Source organism: Hemitrygon akajei, chromosome 22, assembly GCF_048418815.1.
Source record: "Hemitrygon akajei chromosome 22, sHemAka1.3, whole genome shotgun sequence".
In the NCBI taxonomy this organism is placed as follows: domain Eukaryota; kingdom Metazoa; phylum Chordata; class Chondrichthyes; order Myliobatiformes; family Dasyatidae; genus Hemitrygon; species Hemitrygon akajei.
The window spans coordinates 38,016,790-38,038,724 of NC_133145.1; the positions used below are offsets into that span (position 1 = coordinate 38,016,790).

The window sequence follows — 21,935 nt, forward strand, 5'->3', positions numbered from 1 at the left end:
TGCATAATGCCCGCATTCATCCCTACAGTCTCATCTAAAAAAAAACTTTCAGAAAAGCTTTCAGAAAGCCAGAAAATACCATTCCGTTACTGTTCAAAGGAACTGTCAGTCCGCGGAACAAATCGCCGCCGATTACTCGCTGCTTATTTAAACAGGCCTTCGCGGATTTCCATAACCCTACAATTACTTAGCAGCACTTTTTTGTGTGTGTGGTGGGGATGGTGGGTGTAAGGGTGGGGTGGGGGAAGGGTGCTGGCTGGCTTTCACACAAGGGTGCGTAGCAGTGTGGTGGAGATTGGTCTGGAGGGGAAATAGCACAGAAAGCTAATTTTGCATCTGCGTATTAACTGCATTTCAAGCGGGAAGAGACCATCGGCCTTCTGAGTCCCAAGGGGATGATACAAAGATGAAGTGCCGAAAGCCCTCTGGTCTCTCAAAGACTAGAAAGTGCATCCGGCCCTGCAAACCTTAAGTTGGACAGTACCAATGCAACTTTTCAACCTACTTTCGAAGGTTGCCTTTAAAACGATGCTTCGCTCTATTTTTGCCTCTTACTTGTATTGCTGACGCACCTTGAGGGAAAGAGGGACCTTTATAGCAGAGGGAAATTTAATTCTGACGCGATCTACTGTTCACCTCATTCGAAGTAGCCTTTACGTGGTGGGGTAGTGGGTGTGAAGGGAGAATCACACGACCGATCAATCTGCTCCAGCCAGTTCTGATTTCGAGGCCTGTTCCATTGGAAATTCGTGTTTCTAACACACACAAACACAAACGGGAAAAGGAGGGAGAGAGAGAGAGAGAGAGAGAGAGAGAGAGGAGTTTGTTGTATATTTTGATGTATTGCCCCATACGGGGTTCTGGTTCTATACTAACTGCAGGATATCAGAAATCGAGATATCCTTGCTTTAAATTAGAGAGAAATGAAACCCAAGAGAAGGAAGTTAAATATAGTTCATTTAGTTGTTCATTAATGCCCGAGAAACGCGAGCGCATATTCCACTCTTGATCAATAGCATCTTTTTTTTTGAACATAGGAGCATAGTAACATTTACAAAAAAATACGCGAGGTAACTTTAGATGTTCATCCCTGGATTCGTAAGAATGAAAGGTATGATGAACATTCGTTCTCAGTATATTAAACAAATCAATCAGAGGCAATTTACTAATCTACACGTGCAGTAAAAAGTGAATAGACAGTGTTTATGACACAGACTTATCTTGTAAAAATCAGCATTACAGTTGCCATTTCACTGCAGCAAATATTGGCGGATGTTTGAGCAGTTGTTTTTTCGCATTGGCTTATGCAAGAGTCAGAGGCCTGCAACCTGAGAGATGCGGACTTTAATTTCATCCAAACTGCCAAAATACATAATAATTTAAAGGGGGGGGGGGTAAAATTCCATCAACACAGTAAATGGACATGTGGTTATCCGCTTGTTCTCACAGGTAGGAAGTAAACACACTTCGAATTATTATAACAGTAATGAGCTGTACTGTAACAACAAAAAGTGGATGGGATGGCTCTCCGATTGTTTCATCTTCAGTTTCGATACGCTTCATTGAAATATCTCTTCATTCTTGTATCGACCGGGATATAGTTCACAATGATTCGGTAAAAGGCTTATCCAATCTCTGGTTTTACAACTAAGGGTAAAGAATATGCAAGCAGCCACCTCAATGAAGGCCGACCTAATCATAAAACAAAGGTTATGTGCCCTGAGCGATGGTAAATTATCTCAGACGTTAGGTCCCTTTCTATATCAATGTTAAGGAGTGATTCAAAGTAAAGTCATCAAAATGACAACTTTGGTTAATGATAAGTTTGTTGAAAAGTCGTGCTTACTTCTAAAGTAAGGCTTGTACGATACTGAATGGTACACAAAGATGACCATGAGTTCTGCAGTAAACTGTCATTTTAACCAAGTGCAATAAAAGAAGAGCCGAATCTTATGATAAGTCACGGTTGCGTTTCGATACCCAAGTCAATAAATGAAACGCCTTTTAAACCCCCCGGTTATAATTAATTCTGAATAGAATCACTTTTGTTGTGCTCTGTTTTGTGCCACAGCAGATTGGAAAATCTTTGAAACGTTTCAGTGGCCTTATCATTTACATTAACTTTGTGCAGTTCCAGTAAAATAAAAAAGAACCACTGCACAAAAGCTGGTCCCGCTTTCCCTGGCAGAACAAACGTTTTGCGGATTGTCTTTAGTTGCAGCAGAGTGCGAGGCTGGAATACAGTGCTCAGCCAATTCAGTGTGTTTGGACAAGCCGAACATTGTTCTTGCCATCAACAAACTGGAGAGGGGTCATCTGGCTCGTCCCTTGTGTTATATTCACTGTGTGCATCCGAGACCAGATACGGCTGATGTGAAAATCACCCGCTTTGACCGTAAGGACAAATAATAGGCATAAGAATACATCAATAAGACCTATGCTACCACATCAATGAGGCAGATTTCCAATGGCAAAAAGTGACTTTTTTCCTAATTGCTAAATAGTTATTTAAAAGTTTCCGATCTACTCTATCTATATTTATACTTGATTCATTAATTCATATCGAATTACCATAATTCTCAGCGACTGCATTTTTTTCCATCCAGGTAAACTTTTCATGACATTCATTTCTGTTTGGGAAGAAGCGAAGTACATGCTGGGCAATAAATAAGTATTTTTTATTGTAATAGATTGAAATTTCATTGAACACTAAATTAAGAAACATAATTCATTTTTTCCTATAAAATATAAACTGGAAGTAAACGATATTTAGAAAGTTCATTTGCAGAACTTAGAGGAACGAGCCGGTCAAATGTGAATTGATAACGCTGTTACTCTTCCAATGCTGTTAAATAAATATAACACTCACTCAGCTACCGGGTTGATTAAACTGAATGCGTATTTGGAAAAGGGGACTAACACTACAGCTCGTTCATATTACAATATTTAACCGGGAAAATATCTGACCAAAAAGTTTGTGTTTTTAAGCAGATGTCCAGCAACTTGTTGTTTATATTGCTTTGAGTTCGACCGACCATCTAATTAGCTGGTGAGTTTAAAAAAATAAAGGAACACATTTTACAGAAGTGTACTTAATTTTAATAGACTGTACTTTTAAACGTTATAAATTTCAGCCGGTATAGATTCCAAAAGTTAATGGATGTGTTCATTGATTAAAGCGAGGCGCTAGATGATGAAGCACAAGTCTTATTGAATATGCAAAACTGTTTCCGAAAGGGATTGTTTAATTTAAAGTGAAATTTTATTTGTCATTGTGGCTTGGGTTGGGGTCCATTTGTTTAAAAATCAAGAGCCGAAAGTTTTCATCGATGTAATTCGATAAAATAAATCAAGTATTTTAAATCCTTAATATAAATTATTCGCAATAACTTCACTCAAATTATTTGATTCTTGCAGCAAATGTTTTCTTTTCTGTAGGACATTCTTTATTTGCATACATTTTCATTTTAACTTAAATTAGGGGTCACATCAACGCATTTAACCGTTGCTGATTAAGATATCTAGAAAGAGATGAATTATTTCAATAGATGCTGCCGACAGATTTTTCAATTAGTGGAGCCTTTGAAATGGTTTCACGCTCAGAAATGTTATCGGATTGACAAAGCAATGTTTCGAACTAATGCTAAATCATTCAATACAAAATTCTGTCACCATTAATCCTCAAATTGGGATATAATACTGTGTCCGTCAAACGTACATTGAACCCTTTGAACTTACGGTTTTAATTTTGATTTTAAAATACTTTTAAAAGATCAATGGATTGTAGGTGTATTACGAAAATAAAATCGGACTCTTCTTATTAAATGGCCCCTGGTTGCAAGTTGTTATTATTAGTGTTAATGATTTGTCTTCTTCCTAATTGGGATCTAGGTAGCGACCCCAATGAGTCCGGGGTGATGGTGTTGTAAAAACGATTTGGGTAAGGTATTATGGGCTATTTCACGGTGAACAGTTAACAAATCCTGCAGCATGCTGACAGGGGACAGGCCACGCTGCTGAGCCGGGGCTTTCCTGCGGGGACAGCGGCTGGAATCCCAAAGCCACCCCACTGAGAGAGCAGGACTGAGGCGAGATTAATCAGGGACTAATTCAATTTACAACAGCCCATTTATTCAGCCTCCTTTTTTCAAGCAGAGCCTCACAGAAGCATTGTCGGAGCAAATTTGCATAGTCCAAATCTGTAGTTGTGATTGCCACAATAACAGGTTCTTGATTCCCTACCCCCACCACTCCACCTTACTTTGCAAGCAAGATCACAATAATCTACTTTCAAACGAGTTAATGTGGTTTACCTAGAAACAGAAACGCTGCTACATTTCACGCACACGCACACAGCATCCAAGATGCGCAGCTATACCAGAATCGCTTTATAGATAATTTCTGACACCCTTTCAGCAAGGGTTTAAGACTGCATGTATAAAGAAATACTTCTGGAAACTGCAGTTCCTTTCTCGCTTTTGTTTGGGCTGCGTGAGCACTTTTTTTTATTCAGCAACTTTTTGGAAGCGGCCTTGCGCTGTCTCCGAGTTAACAATTTCATTGCAGTGTCAATCATCGTTTACATGTGAATTTGTAGCAGCCTTTTGTATTGTAACAAAACTGGCGCGGAATGCCTTCCTCGACCATTATTACACGCATTAACATTTTAATTGCACTTTTTGTAGTTGTATCTTGATATGCGTTAAATTCTAGACCAACAAGTCGTGTTTATAAAGGGCTTCCTTTGGCAGTTCTGTGTATCCCACTTAATTGGGAGGGGGCGATACCGATGACACCGTAAACCAGCATTTGGACGAGCCGAGTTGCTTTTCAGAGAAAATGCAGCAAAACAAACGACAGGTGACTAGGGGGAATCAATTCGTTTACGTGTTCTTATACATTATGTGAGGCATAGTTTTCGTTTTTTCAATCGTACGGTGGTAGAAATAATTTTGATATTCTTATGTCAGCGGTCTCTTCGCATGTAATTCGACACATAATCACGTATTCTAATTTCCACGATGGAAACGCGAGGGTATTGAAGGGAATCTTCAATTAAAAACTCCAAATAAATGCTTTGAGGATGTGTTAATCCATTTTAAACACAAACCATCATGTTTTAAGTCTTCATTGTACTCCTGCCACAGATTTAAAGAACGGAAATTTGGCCATGAAATAAACTTAAGTGATTTCTGCTAATGTAGGGAGTGTATAAATTGGAATATATTGATGATCGGAAAATAATATACAACTCTTAAGATAAAGATGGATTTAACATGTAACCCAGCATCCTACTGAAGAGGCGAGAATAGAGTGGCAAGACAGAATGACATTGGCAAACGTCTGCCTGTTTCTTGTACAAACGTATTTGTGTTCGCACCTGCAATCTCCACGGAATTGCTAATATTTGGGTATATTTCTACACAGCAGTTACCATCTGTAATAATTCTCCGCCATTATTTCACATTGTTTCTTGTCCGTTTAAAATATTTCTTTCTCATCAAAATAGATTTATCATATGTGGATCCCCATACTATAGAATCAAACAACAGCAGTTTGAACGGGCCGTGTTCAGTGATTGCAGAGGCTGTAAACAGTCTAATTGGGCTCGTTCTGTGGCTAGAGCTCCATGTGAAAGAATGCCTGCTTGCTATTGATAAACTACCAGTGGATGTCGTTGTTTTCGCTCCCTCTGTGTGTGGAATGACACTCTCCGTCAGGGCACAGAATGACCTCGAGCTAGCAAGAGTTGTGCACGTCATTCACTTTCTATGCAGACACAAGGCGCAGAGACAGAGAGTCCCAAAGGAAAGGGAGACTCTCCTCGATGCCGGGGTATGGAAATGACTGATGCACAGTGTAGAAAGCGTTCTCTTAGCTAAAGAAAAGGGCATCGGTTTTAGCATTGTTCTGCTTTCAATCAAAGCGTTTTACAGATAACACTCCACGCAGCATAGTCACCGAAAGAATGAAAAGGAAGCTTGAAACTTAATGTTACCAGAAATTGGAAAACTATTTTTTATCTTTTAATTTATGATAACTGATCTTACTGTGCATTGCGTTTCTGTATTTTTTTTTAACTAGGATCCTCCGTCGTAAGTATCGAGGCTACACTGTGAAGGGAGAACAAAATGCTGTTGAGTTTTTGGGAGTTTGTATGCGCTTTTCTGGGTCTAAGCTGCCTGGTGGAGGGAGTCCGCGGAGGATATGGCATGAGCATGTTCGCAGCCCAGCAGACTCCCCCAGATCCCTGCTACGACGAGAACAGCAACCCCAGGCGCTGTATCCCTGACTTCGTCAACTCCGCTTTCGGCAAGGAAGTGAAAGTTTCCAGCACTTGCGGCAAACCCGCGTCGAGGTACTGTGTGGTGACGGAAAAGGGAGACGAGCGGTTCAGGAATTGTCACATCTGCGACGCCATGGACCCGAAGAAGGCTCATCCCCCAGCCTACCTGACCGATCTCAACAACCCTCACAACCTAACCTGCTGGCAGTCGGAGAATTACATCCAGTACCCTCAAAATGTAACCCTGACTCTCTCTCTGGGCAAGAAATTCGAAGTCACATACGTCAGTCTGCAGTTCTGCTCCCCGCGACCAGAATCGATGGCTATCTACAAATCGATGGACTACGGAAAATCCTGGGTGCCCTTTCAGTTCTATTCCACTCAGTGTAGAAAAATGTACAACAAACCCAACAAGGCTGTAATCACAAAACAGAACGAGCAGGAGGCCATCTGCACCGACTCCCACACCGACATGCATCCGTTCACAGGGGGCTTGATCGCTTTCAGCACCTTGGACGGTCGCCCCTCGGCGCACGATTTTGACAACAGCCCTGTCCTTCAAGACTGGGTCACTGCTACAGACATCAAGGTGGCCTTCAGCCGTCTCCATACCTTCGGCGATGAGAACGAAGACGATTCGGAACTAGCCAGGGAGTCCTATTATTACGCAGTCTCCGATCTACAGGTCGGTGGCCGTTGCAAGTGCAATGGCCACGCGTCCAGGTGCGTCAAGGATCGAGATGGCAACCTGGTCTGTGACTGTAAACACAACACTGCCGGCCCAGAATGTGACCGATGTAAGCCTTTCCACTACGACCGACCCTGGCAGAGAGCCACGGCCAGAGAGTCCAACGAGTGTGTAGGTAAGAACAAATTTCCATCTCTATATAAACAAAAGGTCTTGCACCAGCCGCATATGTAACCTTAACCCTACAACACATGGAGGGTGCGAGCAAGCGAAAACGCTCAAAGCTAAAGCTCTACCAAATGTGCACTATCTTAACTAAGTCAGGAAAAGCAGTCAGCGTGTCTTTGATAATCTTTTCAGATCTCGGAGCAGTATTTGTCTTTGCGCTTGTAACATATCCAGGGAAGATACTTAAATCATTCCAACACATTACCGATACACACATAGACACAGCTCCCCGTTAATGGCGTAAATCGATTTTTTTAACGAGCTTACATGTTGTAATCTCATGTGGTTGTACCAGATCCGCCGTCTAAATTGCAGCAATAAACATACTCTGGGTGTATTGTTAATTATCTACTTAAAGGCCAGCCAGCGCGACAGTTTGAACTCTGTCCTATATTCATTGCCATTATTATAGGCGCGATATCATTTGTGTACCAAAAGGCCATCTGATCGACTTGCGTTCTGTGCACTGTTAATACTTGAGTGTGCACCGACAGCGACAGTTTATCAACAGGTTCGAAACAAAATTTACCTGGAAACTTATTTCATATTCATTACTGAGTTGCTGATTCAACATTATCGATTTCAAATTGGAGGAGGAAATGTAAATTGTGAATTCCTACGAGCTTACAGACAATAATATTGACGACCATAATATTGACAGCCGGCGCAGAACAGGGTAAATTGACAATATTTTACAAAGTAAGATCATTGGGAATTGAGCAAGTTTATTGTACTGCCAATATGATTTACAGAATCCGCATGTCTGTCTAGGGCTGATATTCCGAAACCGGGGGGACATTTAAACAGGACTCTCTGTGAACATCCATATAAAGTAATCGCGAAAAGAGTCTGGAATCATCATTAGCGTCAAACCCCCCACTCTGGAAGAATTATCCTCCATTGTCTGCGGATACATATTTATAGTGCAGTTGAAATTTTGAGGAAGGGGCCAGATGTTCAGAGGTGAAACCATAAAACGTAACACTCCATGTAAAGGTGGTGTCCATTTTCGCTGCAACGCGACCCTATTGCACTGGAGCCTTTCTGAAACTAAAATATAAACCTCAGCAACAATCGCTGGAGAAAGTGTTGGCCCTAAATATCAGACCCAGGGCGCAATGTCATGGAACAAAATTGGTTTCTGGGGCACAGATTTTCGGCACAAATAACGACAAGAACTTTCCCCGGCAATTTCGAGTTTAATTGCTATAATTGATCGTGCAGCTTCTTGCACTCTAAGTATATGTTGTAGATTTGAAGAACTAGTTTGTGGTTGAGCGTTGCACTCTTGCCTTAGTACAAGACGCCCCAATCAAATAAATCTGTGAGTTCCGGTGTTTCACGTGTAACCCGGCGAGGCCGGAGAGATTTAACCATCGGATAATCCGGCGCTGCACAAATTCTGTCATCCGGAGGTAGAGTCAGTCCCACCCCACCATTTATTGGCGCTCACTATCATGAAAGGATTTATAATTTTACTGCTGCTGAACAGTAAAGCGTTTGCCTTTCATGTTTCCTTGGAGCTGATCGACTTTATTGCCCCTAGCGTAGTAAAACAAGACAATCCGGCTGGTGTTTTCAATTGAATTTATTTACTTATTTATTTTTGGGTTTGACTGAAGTTTAGATCCGAAACCGCTTTTTATCTCGCTCTGACGAGCCACAGATAAAGCTGCGTCCATTAATTTAAATATATTATTTATATAGGTAACCGCCAAATTAAGGCGGCAGTTTAAAAAAAAGTAATCGCCAGGTTAGGGAATGGATTCTTAAAATTAAAAACAGCGGCGGGTGGGGGTTGGGCAGGAGATAATCAAACTTGCCATTTTAATGAGTTAAGTAATTACGCGTAACTGGCTGTTTAATTAATAACTAATTGTCAATTAATGTCATAGGACTAAACGTAAACGCTCGAGAGAGTTCTGGTGTGAATCTGTTGAATGGATGAAGTGTAACCTCTGCGAGATTACTTTCCTTATGACGAAACTCATACTTGTGTCCCTGTTGAGCCTTCTCATCAAACGACTGGAAATACCAAATCGATAGCTAAAATATGATACACCGAGCGGTTTTCTCCAATAAAATGAAGTACAGCGCACAATAAAAGTCTAAAGCAAAGGAAAAATGAAAGTAGTGAGGAGAAAAGATAATCTATCTGCCGAATGCCTTGGTGGGCACTTTGTGCTGCCGGTTGCCCTCGGTACTGTGCTCCCAGAACCTGCGTTTCGGATTAATTTCTGTGCGTGTCTGTTACTGTGATAGGCTTCCATCACTGCAATCCGCGGCGCTCTCACAGAGAGCCGACTGCTTCCGATTGGCCTTCCGAGAGCTCCATGAAGAAAACACAGACGCCAGAGTTCACTTCAACAGTAGCAAGGCCATACGATCGGTGTTCAGCTATTCATTCTTCGTCTTCTTTATACTCCTGCTTCACGAGCGGTGTCTCTTCTACCTCACTGTCCTACGTTCCCAGTGGGGCAAAACCAAGCTCCCAGCGTCCGAGCCCTTCCTCGGTTCTGTTATTACACCGCAACCCATTACAGCTACTTCCCCGGTTTTCCCTCGACCACCATAAAAGTTGGTACGAGATAAAGAGATAAAAAAAAATCCATCGGTGAATAATTTATACTGGCAGTCGCCCTGCCTCTTTAAAGCCACACATTACTTATTTAAGCATTTTTTTCTAATTCCGTTCTTTGTTTAGCAGAATACTTTAGTGAAAACAATCAATCCTTCCTTTCACCAAAAACATTTTTAGTGACTGCAGCGAAGAGTTCCTTTTGAGCGCAGTTAATTGATGAGGGTATATGAAGGGCGGTGGGTAACAGCTTGGCTTGTGTGCCCATTCCCTCTTGCAATCCAGCTGGTGGGGGTGGATATCTCATCTCCGCCAGTGGAATGGACATTATAGCAGCCGCAGCCACCGTGGGGAGGTTGTTATTCATCACTCTGCTGGTTAATGCGACTGGGTACGAACGGGGCAAGGAACATGTGGTGTCAGGTCAAATGAGCAGTGGGTGAAATAGACAGTGCACGGCCGTGACTTGGCGAGAGGTCGAAAGCTGAATTTATTTTCCTAGTTCCGGCGCTGTGCAGATAAAGCCCTTGCAATGTTTAATCGTGTCGGCGCTGACACGCAGGGAGAATGACTGCTGATTTCTGTCACAGTGACCATGACAGTGACGTGCAGAAAATGGCCCCAGCAAAAGGACTGCTGCACAAAGGGGGTTTCTTTTAACGCGTTCACTGACTCCTTTCGCGGCTCTGACAAGTTATGCATGTTGCACGGGCGAATCAGTGAGTGGGGGGTGGGGGGGATGGAGAGGTGAGAGATCTGTGAACCTGTACGGATTTTATTTCGTATCAGCTTTTTGAAAATCATTTAAAAATAGGTTTTCCAAAGGCCTGCAATGCCCGTCTAGTAGTCCGCCGTCAGGTTAATGCTTAGATGCTGAACGCTGGTAGTTCGACGAGAACCATTAATGGACACAGTAGGGAGTCATTCCTTGTGAGCACCCCCTTCCCACGATTTGAGCGAAAAGATATTTTTGATTGATGCAGAAGAAATGAAAAATAAAAGAGTATCAACTATACAAAGTCGGCAAACACACTTCCTATCTCAGGTTTAGGGTTTAATTTCTCCCACCTCCAAAGTGAACAAAAATAGACTAAACATCTGCGTTAAACCGGGTGGAGAGAGGAGTAACAACATACACTGACTGCGTGCGTGTAGTAGAATGGAGGCTAGCCGCCCCCTTCCTCATCCGTGGAGTATTCTGCGGTTCCCACGTTGGCCTCCTCAGCCATTTCAGAGCCCACAAAACCGGAGCGGAAGCACATCATCCCCGATCCCGAGGGACTGCCGAAGCGGAATGGTGGTAGAGATTCTAGTTATAGTGTAGCCTTAAATGCAAAACTCGTCTCATATCCCCGATATCCGTTTGTATCCACCCCTTTCAAAGTGTAATTTTTTTTCTGTTCAGTCAGAAAGGCAATGATTACTTAAATTAGTCTAAATTTTCAATAACGTGGAATATCTATAATCTTCGCAAGAATCAATATTTTGGATTCTGATTCCCCATTAATAGAAATCTAATTAACAGGTTGAGACCATCTAGGCATAATAATAGTCTGGAGTGGAGCAGATGAACCAAAGGGGCTGTTGTGTTCTATGACTCTGTGACAAGAATTCTGCAGATGCTGGAAATCTTGAGTAACATACAAAATGCTGAAGGAACTCAGCAAATCAGCAGACATCTTTGGAGTGGAGTAAACAGTCGAATTTTGGGCAGAGACCCTGAATCTGAATTGGAAATGAAGCCAAAATGAAAACGTAGAAGGGGAAGGAGTACATTCTGGCAGTTGTTATGCCAGAGCAGGTGAGGGGGAAGGTGGGTGAAGAGGGATGAACGAAGAAGCTGGGAGGTGATAGGTGGAAGAGATAAGGGGCTGAAGAAGGAGGAATCTGATTGGAGATGACAATGGACCATGGAAGAAAGGGAAGGAGGAGAGAGATGATGGCAAGTGAGAGGGTAACCAAAACAGGGAATGGAAAAAGAGCAAGAGGGGCTGAAATTGCTGGAAGTTAGAGAAATCAATGTTCATGCTATTAAGTTGGAGGCTATGCAGTTGGAATTCTGGGTGCTGCTTCTTCAGCCTAACAGTGGCCTCAGTGTGGCAGTAGAGGAGCCAATGACTGACATATCAGAATGGGATTGGGAAGTCGAATTGACATGGGTGACTATGGGGAGATCTTGCCTCATGCAGCAGACATAGTGGTTCCCCAGTCTGCAGTGGTTCTCACTGATGTACAGGAGGCCACACCAAGAGCACCAGCTATAATTGATAACCCCTACAGACTTGCAGGAGGAGTGTCGCCTCACCTGGAAGGACGGTTTGGGGTCCTGAATGGTGGCCAGGGAGAAGGTGTAGGGACAGGTGTGGCACTTGTCATGCTTGCAGGGATAACAATCTCCTGTTTCTGTCTGATTTCAAGCAAAGTAATTTGTGGCACCCATGCCTTCTTGAAGAATGATAGTGTATTCTTCTATCACGACTGTCTCCCGCTATTGATACACTCATTATTGGGCCGATTTTCATGTTAGATTTCACCGAGGTCCTTTGGCTCCACATGGCTTCACAGCCTCACCTGTTGTCATACAATCAGAATTAAGCATCCATTGTGGCTGGTTTCTTTGGTGGAATTAACTGATATCCTACAATTCCATCCCCCCCCCCCCCCATAAAATCCCTTAAAAATTTATGGAGTTTCCTGTTTATCAATTTCTCTACCCTTTCAGTGAATTTCTGGATCACAGTCACTAGCTGTATTGGCTCAAGTTCTTTGATGAAAATCTGTGCCATCTGGTTACTGACCCTTATCATTTAAAATCTTCATAATCAAATTTCCTGTTTGAAATTTCTTCTTACCATACTCTGCTCTGGGTTGAAATGTTGCATCTTCACCAGTCTCTCCATATTCCAGGTATCATTTTAGTCGACTTCTCACGGACTCACTAAAAGAAATAGTTAACTTTCTATGAGTGGAATCCCAAATGAAATAAAATCATTTAACAGGTGTACAACCACTTCTGTTACCGAGTGTCTGCGTTTCCAAAATCACTTCACTGGCTGTAGAGCAGTTTGGACTGTTGTGAAAGCAATGTGAAAAACATCCTGCAAGTGGAAATTATTTTAAGCAGCATGTCCTCACTTTCAAGCAAGACACACAGAATGCTGGAGGAACTCGACAGGCCAGGCAGCGTCTATGGAAAAGAATACAGTCAATGTGTTGGATCGAGACTCTTCAGTGGGACTCAGCTGAGTTCCTCCAGCATTTTGTGCACGTTGCCTGGATTTCCAGCATCTGCAGATTTTCTCTTGTTTGTGATGTCCTTACTTTAAGAATTCTTGAGGTGAGCAGTTATCTCAGGTTCAGATGGTGTGCCTTGCCTTTGGGTTCAAAAGGTTCTGGGTTCAAGTGTTATTCCAGAGGGCCTTACGCAAAACATTTAGACTGAAACTTCAGCGTGGTACTGAGAGAATACTGCCCGATTACACAGTATATGCTATGTCTCAATGAAACTTTAAATGAAGACTGTTCTTGCTGTCTCAATTGGACTAAAATTCCAATTTTGAAGGTGAAAATTATATCCCTTCCAATACTGATATGCAAACAGACTTCTGCATTTCCTATATTACAAATATCATTATACTTCAATAATATTTCATAGTCTATAAAATTATTTTGTGACCTACAAGTTTTATGAGTAAGCTCCTTAAGCCTCTCTGAAATAAAAATGGGAAACCTAAGTCAGGCAGAATATGAGTTCTCATGAAAAGTTCAATCTGAAGCAATAAGTCTGCTCCACATTCCACAGATTTTGTCTGGCCTGCAAAGTGTTTGCAGAATTTTCTTTTTCAATTAAGATCTCCAGCAGCAGTTATTTTAAATTGCCAGATGTGTCCATGTACTCTTTAAAATTATATAATTTAGCTTAAAGAAAAAAGCATCACATTACAGCTTGATGCTAAATTTCCAGTACCAAGTATTAGCCTTGTCTATTCTTTTGAAACTACATTTACAAGTAGTAAATGTCACTACGTGTCACCTTTATGTAGGTCATCAATAAGGGATTTGGTTGTTAGGATGCCATGTTCTCATCCTAATGCAAGCCAAAGTATCTTCAATTGCTATAATTCACCAGTTACCACTTTTAGACAAGGTGCTTGCTGTTGTTAGGTTATAGTTGTATTGCTTTTAACTAGAAAATACTGCTTGTTGTTAAATTGCAGTGTATTTGGTATGGCAAGTCAAATTTAATTATATTTTTAAAAGCTTTGCAGAGGTGAGCTTTGAGGTCCAAGTCTCAACTTTTCTGACCCACTGTAGTTTTCTCTTTCAAAATATTGTCATCTGAGTTGTTACTGCTTTGAGGCCCCATTTTTATGTATATGTTCTTTCACACATTCCATTCCTCTCCCAGAACTATATCTACACTGGCTGGTGGTGTAGTGGTACCCACACCAGAGTTTGAGGTGAATGGTCCTGGTTTTGAATCTGGCTGGTTCCCCATCCATGCTGGGTTGAGTGTCAGGCTAGCAATTCGTTAGAAAAAATGCTAAAGAAACGGCACAGTTGCTGCCCGATGTGCCACAATGTATGGAGGAGAACAACTACTGCTATAAACGTGAGACTTAATCTGTTTAGAATGATTACCCAATTTTTTTTTGTGGCTGAGGAGGGAACTGGTGTACTTGGTTAATTACATTGTGAAGTAGTAATGAAGATATCTCACTTCAAAAGCAGTTGACAAATCATTCGCTTTCACTTTGAATTGGTTGTGAGGATGACATGTTCTCATACCAACATTCACATAGAGGCACATAGCTGCTGAGAAAATTTCTCTGCATAGCATGGGAAAGCAACAGACTCAAAAATTACGTAGAAAATTATCAGGGAAGTTTGTCAGGTGGAAAGATAATGCAGAGACAATTGGAATGATGTTCTGGGCCATCCAGTCAAGGATGTGTGCATGACAAGAGATTTCAGAGTCTGCACAACCAGTTTACTTTCATGCTTACAGCACTTCTTATTAAGACCCAAATAATCAGTAAATATTTCTCTTTAGTGTAAAGATCAATCAATTAATCATGCTTTAGAAAGGCAACAAGAAGGACTAAATGATTTAGCTTTTATTTAAGTTAAATCTATTACTAAATCAACACAAATGGGGAAAGAGGAGCAGCTGAATGGTGAAGGTGGATCTGCTAAAACTGACCTGGAGCTTGTCTCCTTAAGTGTCATTTGTTTCTAAAATGAGAACCACAAGTGGTAAAAGATGCTCAACAGATCGAGCAGCATCAGTGGAGACAAAAAACTCTGAGGGTGACCTCATTTTATCAGAGTTGGGGAAAGTTATATTTAAATGGAAACAAGCCAAAAGGAAGCTCTAAAATGGGGTGGAATTCAGGAGATGAAAAAGTATTACTGCACAAGTTGAGAAAAACGGAGAAAAGGATGATCTGGAAGAGGAATAAAGAGAAGAAAACTAATTATCTGAAATTGCAAAAGGAAAATACTGTGATTGCTGAAAATCTGGTTCCACTTTATTTCAAAAAAAGAAATTACTTAAAAGAATGCTGCTATGCTATGGTTTTCACATCTAGTATAATAGGATAATAAAGGAAAAACAGAGTTTATCAAAGTTTCAATAAACTGGTTAGTTTACAACTTGAGTGCAAGGGTGCAAACCTAATACTAACATTTTTGTGCACAACTTCATGGAGGGCTTCAAATTAATATTACAGTTTATTTTTGATTTATCCTATTCAACAATATCAACAATGATGGATTGTCAATCGAATTGACAATTGGTCCCATCTAATTGGTCCCTGTCAGCTACTCTGGAGCAATACGTTTTCATGTAGTCTAACATGCAATTACACTAAAAAAGACAAGTGCATATTGCACCGCCAGCTCAATTTCACTTCCCAGGATGGATCATGTTGATTTTAATCAATAAGGAGCTTTATAATGCTAGGATATTTATTGAAATCCAGGGTAAGAGTCTTTACTTAGTGGCTGTCAGGAAGTGAGCAAATGGATAAATCAAAGGAAATAGAGTTTTGGGAAGTTGACTAGTGTTATGTAGCTTCTAAAGATCATTATTAAGCTAGATTTAAATTTGACACTAATGATTAATTGATTCAGCTGTACAATATTTTAATATATTGATAATATGAGGCATGTACAGATGAATGGCATCTATATATCATCCTGTAAAGTACCGGTAATCAAAAATCTTTTTTCAGTAGGAATGAAGGTCATTTGCTTTGGTTTTGATGAGTCATCTTAATGTCTGAAATAGACTTCTTTCTTAACCAAAATAACTACGGTACTTTGATTTTATGACGGTTTTAAAATGACATCATAAGGTGTTTTTTCTGCCTCCAGATAGTACCATTTTCAATATATAAAATTTATTATCATCTTCTGTCATTTATTTAAATGCTCATACTATTACCTAAGATTGTAATACTTTCAGTAGGAGGCTAATCTGTACAACTCATGAAAATGCTAATGAAAACTTCAAACATCATTCTTACTGGTAAAACATAAATGGTAATTTCAGCCTTTTGCATTACATATCCTTTTTATCACCTTCCTGACTTCTTGCAATAAAAAACATGACCTTTGCACACTTTACTAAAAATACATTAAGTACAAGCTCCCAAGAAGATTAAGCAACTATACATAATAGAGGCTTTGGTGATTATCTGGCTTGGTTCATGAACAGTATTTCCTAAAAAATAAGCAAACTTAATCATCAATCATAATGACAGAAAGTGATATACCAAGCAAAAAAAATCCCAATAGTATACACATTGAAAATTCCATGGAGTGTTCTTTTTTTCACAGAATGACTGTTAATTATTGAAGAAGTTGAAGAAATTATTTCAGTTGTCCACAATTGGACCTTGTGACAAAATTCATCACTCATTGCATCCATCATGTTGTCACTGAAGTTGTCTTTGTTGCACATTCCTTTCATGTTATGTGAACAATGTTACCACACACACACACATCACAAAACATTTGCTTGCTTTGGTTTCTAAAGGTAAACAATGATCTGAAGGGATTCAGTTTAGACTGATTTAATGAGTCATTTTATATGTTTAGCAAATGGATGCATTCACGTTTTACCTGTATTTAATCTTATCGTGAGATTTGAATTTGTAATGGATAATTTTTTAAAAAAATTGGCTCCTAATGAAGGCCAACATTCAACATTTAAATATTGTGTGAATGTATTTCATCATCAGGATGGGGGCAAAGATTTTAACTGTTGGTGTTTACTGGCTGGTAGTTCCTTTTAATCTTTTCTTGGTTTAAAAGGATTAATTTACTTGAAAATGTGGAGAACCGAGCACAACATTGAAATTGTTCCTGATCTGTGATTTTACATAATTTTGTAGCTTTGTTCGGTGTTAATTGTAAACAAAATTGGACCAACATCAAAGTTGCGAAGTCCTGCAAAACCAAGACTGTTTTATTAGGGATTATCAGCTTAACTGTCCAAACAAATACAAGATAAGTATCCTCTATTGCTAGAGTTGTTACTTTTCGGTGAGGTACTTGCTGATGTGGAGTTGTCTGAATAGTTGCATTGCTTTCAACTAGAAAAATATTGTCCGTTTTTAAATTGCACTGTATTTGGTATGTTGGCATGGCAACTCAAATTTAATCATATTATAGTTTTAAAAGCTTCACAGAGACAAGCTATGGAGTCTTAAGTCTCAACTTTTCTGACCTTCTGCATGTTTCTCTTTTCGGAATCGTGTCAATTTGTGAGTTGTTGCTGTACTGAGGCCCCACACCTATGTATATCTTTTTCCACCCATTCAGTTCATCGCCAATAACTACTGCTAACATGTGTTTAGAATGATTACCCAATTTGCAGGGGTTGGGGGTGGGGTGGGGAGGGTAATGTACTTTCTCAATGACATTGTAAAGTGGTAATGATGATATCTCACTTCAAAAGCTCTGCTAACAAATCGCTCCTTTCACTTGAAATCATCCCATCAGTAACCGAGGAAGGAAGTGGAAAGTGGCAGCATAGTTTCTCCCATTACTGGGTTCATTCGCTTCCCCCTAGCACAAAGTTCCACTGCCGTAGCACGGTTAACTTTGCAAACACTCTATTTCATAGTTTAACTAGTCTGTGAGCTATCTAGTTCTGTTCACTGTCAATCTCTGCTTTAATATTGGCAACTTGCTTGTGTTTCATATTCCTTCTTAAGATGTGCACACTTCTGACTTTGTTTCTTGAAGCTGTTGATATAGTAAAAAACTGTTCCATTATAGAGTCATGGAGTAATAGATCACTACAGCATAGAAACAGGCTCTTCTGCCCATCTAGTCCATGCCAGCCTGGTTTTCTGCCTAGTCCCATTTACCTGCTCCTGGACCATAGCCTTTCATACTTCTTTCATCCCTCTATCTACTTCTTCTAATCGTTGCAATTGAACCCACACCTACTGGCAGCTCATTCCACATTTGCACCACCATCTGAAAGAAAAGGCTCCCCCTCAGATTCCCCGTAAACATTTCACCTTGCTCCCTCAACATAAGACCTCTAGTTCTTGTCTCACCCAACCTGATGGGAGAAAGCCTGCATGCATCCACCCTATCTACACCCTTCATAATTTTCTATACCTCTGTAAGATATCCCTTCATTCTCCAACAATCCAGGGAAGATAGTCCTAACCTATTCAACCTATCCCTGTAACTCGGGTCCTCACGTCCCAGCAACATCTGTGTAAATTTTCTCTGTACTCGTTCAAACTTATTGATATACCTCCTGCCAGCGGGTGACCAGAACAGCTCACATTCAACAATCTATCAGCAGTAGAGAAATTACTGTATGATCAATAATTTAAGTAAAGGTCAAAACAGTCCCAATTCTTTTATGCAGGCAGATTGTGAAAATCAGATTGGTGAGGGATCCTTAGGAGGGAATTTGTAGAATGTCTACAAGGTGACTTGTTAGAGCAGCTTGTGATTCAGCCACTAGGGGAAAGGCAATTCTGCATTGGTAATGGTTGTGTAATGAACCAGATTTGATTAGGGAGCTTAAGGTAAAGGAACCCATAGGAGGCAGTGATCATAATGTAATATACAGTTTGAGAGGGAGAAAATAAAGGCAGATATATCAGTATTACAGTGGAATAGAGAGAATTACAGAGGCATGAGAGAAGAGCAGGCCAAAGTTGATTGGAAGAAGACGCTGTCAGGGATGATGGCAGAGTAGCAATGGATGGATTTTCTAGGGACAATTCAGAAGGTACAGGATAGATACATCCCAAAGACAAAGAAGTATTCTAAACGGAGGATGAGGCAACCGTGACTAACAAGGGAAGTCAAAGAACGTGTAAAAGCAAAGGAGAGGGCATATAATATAACAAAGATTAGTGGGAAGGTGGAGGAGGAGGAAGCTTTTAAAAACCAACAGAAAGCAACAAAAAAAGCCAGAAGGAGAGGAAAGATAAAATAAAAAGGTAAGCGAGTAAATAATAGAAAAGAGGATACCAAGAGTGTGTTCAGATGTATAAAGTGTAAAAGAGAGGCAAGTGTGTATAGTGGACAACTAGAAAATAATGCTAGAAAGGTAGCAATGGGGGACAAAGAAATAGCAGACAAGCATAATATGCATTTGCATCACTTTTCACTGTGGAAGACATTAGCAGTATGCCAGAAATACAAAAGTATCAGATGTAGAAGTGAGTGCAGTTGCTATTAATATCAAGAAGGTGTTTTTGGAAACTGAGAGGTCTGAAGGTAGATAAGTCACCTGGACCAGATGGGCTACAACCCAGGGTTCTAAAAGAAATAGCTGAAGTAATTCTGGAGGCATTAATAATGATCTTTCAAATATCACTACTTTTTTTAAATGGTTTCAGAGGACTGGAAAATCACAAATGTCACTCCACTCTTTAAGAAGGGAAGGAGGCAGAAGAAAGGAAATTATATATGAGTTAGCATGGCTTCAGTGGTTGGAAAGATGTTCCAATCCATTACTAAGGATGAGGTTTGGGTTATTTGGATGTGTATGATAAACTAAGACAAAGTCAGCATGGTTTCCGCAAGGGGTAATCTTGCCTGGCAATCCTGTTGGAAATTTTTGAGGAAGTAACAGGCAGAAGAGACAAAGAAGAGTCAGTGAATGTTGGTTACTTGGATTTTAAGAAGGCCTTTGACAAGGTGCTGCACATGAAGCTGCTTAACAGGATAAAAGCACATGGTGTTACAGGAAAGATACGAGTGTGGATAGAAGATTGGCTGACAGGCAGGAGGCAAAGAGTGGGAGTAAAGGGAGCCTATTCTGGTTGGCTGCCAGTGACTAGTGATGTTCCACAGAGGTCAGTGTTGGGACCGTTTCTTTTCACATTATATATCTACAATTTGGATAATGGAACTGATGGCTTTGTGACCAAGTTGAGAGTCAATACAAAGATAGATGGAGGGGCAAGAAGTATGCAGAAGCTCTTAGTCAAATTGGGAGAATGGGCAGAGAAGTTTCAGATGAAATACAGTGTTGGGAAGTGTATGGTCATGCATTTTGGTAGAAGAAGTAAAGGTGTAGACTATTTTCTAAAGAAAATTCAAAAATTCAAAAATCAGAGGTCGTTTTAACAACTTGGGATTCGCCATGCAGGATTCCCTCAAGGTTATCCTGCAGGTAGAGTTGGTAGTAAGAAAGGCAAATGCAATGTTAGCATTCATTTTGAGTGGATTAGAATATAAGAGCAAGGATATGATGTTGAAGCTTTATAAGGCATTGGTCAGACTGCACTTGGAGTATTGCGAGCAGTTTTGGGCCCCTTATCTAAGAATATCTGCCATGATGGAATGACAGGGCAGACTCAATGGGCTGAGTGGCCTAATTTTGCTCCTTAAGTATGTCTTAAAGTCTGTCGTGTTCCCTGTACACAACACCATTCATGATTGATACAGTATGTGTTGTGGTTTTAGTTTATTCATATTAATTACTGATATATGTATAATCATGACTAAAGCTGACTAACTAATGAATAACAAAGTTATAGTTTCATTTTACTGTTTGGAGTAATGGAGAATTACAATTCCACAGATGTCACCTGCCTTTTCTTATCATTGCATGGCTTCTTCATGTTCAAATGAACAACAGAGCTAGTTTAGGGTTAATGAATCACTGTTATTTAGAAATGTCTTATCATTTAATGTTTTTTATATAATTGATGTAAATGGCAACATCATAATGTGGCCAGATTTGCAGAACATAATATTTATGGAAAATAGATAAATATTCTCCATACATATCTTTGTTTTGTTGCACTAAATAATGATCAACTGAAAAAAAAATCCCAATTACTGACAATGGCATTTATTGACCACCTTACACAAGAATAAAAGATAACTGTATTTAGTCACACATAAGCCAAGAACAGATGGTATACGCCTGAAGGACATTTCAGTTATACAACAGGTTTACAATTTTTAATTATTATATTTGTTTAATGCAAAATACAGCTTATCAAGTGATTTGGACTCCTGATCTTTGAGTTGCTGATCCAGAGCCATAATATAACACAAATGGAGCCTTGCGTGGTTTTGTGGTGCCAGTGCTACATTGTTTTTCAGAGACACATTGCTTTACAGACATGTTTGTCCGGGGTCAACTATATTAACCTACAAAAGATTCACAAACATCATTGCTAAATTAAGTTGCTATTGTGAAGGCACACAATCTCACTGATGTTCTTCAAGTTCTGTACAAGTGCTTCGAAGTTTGAAACAGAACAAGACAGAAGGACAAATCAATATGGGCACAGAATATAAACAACCACAGGAATAAGCCCATCCCCAAGCTTAATATATTACCAAGCTTCCTTTGTATATCCATCTTAAGTATATAGATATATTTCAGCAAAGTCTGAGTAAATGAACTAAGATGCATGAACAAAAATTTGCCGTCCAAATCTAAAGAACTACTTACTAATGTACTAATGTACTACTAAAATACTTACTAATGATTTTTTAATTAAAAATTAATTTTAAGTTTAAAAAATTATTTAATGAACAAATATAAAATACATGATTTAAAATGAATGGCAGTAATGTAAATAAATGATATTTGGAATTAGATTTTGTGTTAAAAGATTATGAAATTTTTTGTTTTTGATGTGATGATT

The 21,935-nt window shown here is 39.9% G+C and overlaps 1 protein-coding gene and 1 long non-coding RNA gene across 4 annotated transcripts in view; one reads left to right on the top strand and one right to left on the bottom strand.

Moving 5' to 3' along the window:
• Window positions 1–21,935, bottom strand: part of LOC140714640 (uncharacterized) — a 167,375-nt gene that overhangs the window by 63,961 nt on the left and 81,479 nt on the right. The window lies entirely within an intron of this gene.
• LOC140714638 (netrin-1) overlaps window positions 5,704–21,935 on the top strand; it is a 182,056-nt gene continuing 165,824 nt past the window's right edge. The window contains exons 1-2 of one of the 3 annotated variants that reach the window (XM_073026018.1): window positions 5,704–5,835; window positions 6,085–7,149. In XM_073026018.1, coding sequence (XP_072882119.1) covers window positions 6,132–7,149 — 1,018 coding nt within the window. In that variant the 5' untranslated portion in view covers window positions 5,704–5,835; window positions 6,085–6,131. Of the gene's footprint in view, window positions 7,150–21,935 lie in introns of all 3 variants that reach the window. The other 2 variants (XM_073026019.1, XM_073026017.1) reach the window with 2 other exon arrangements.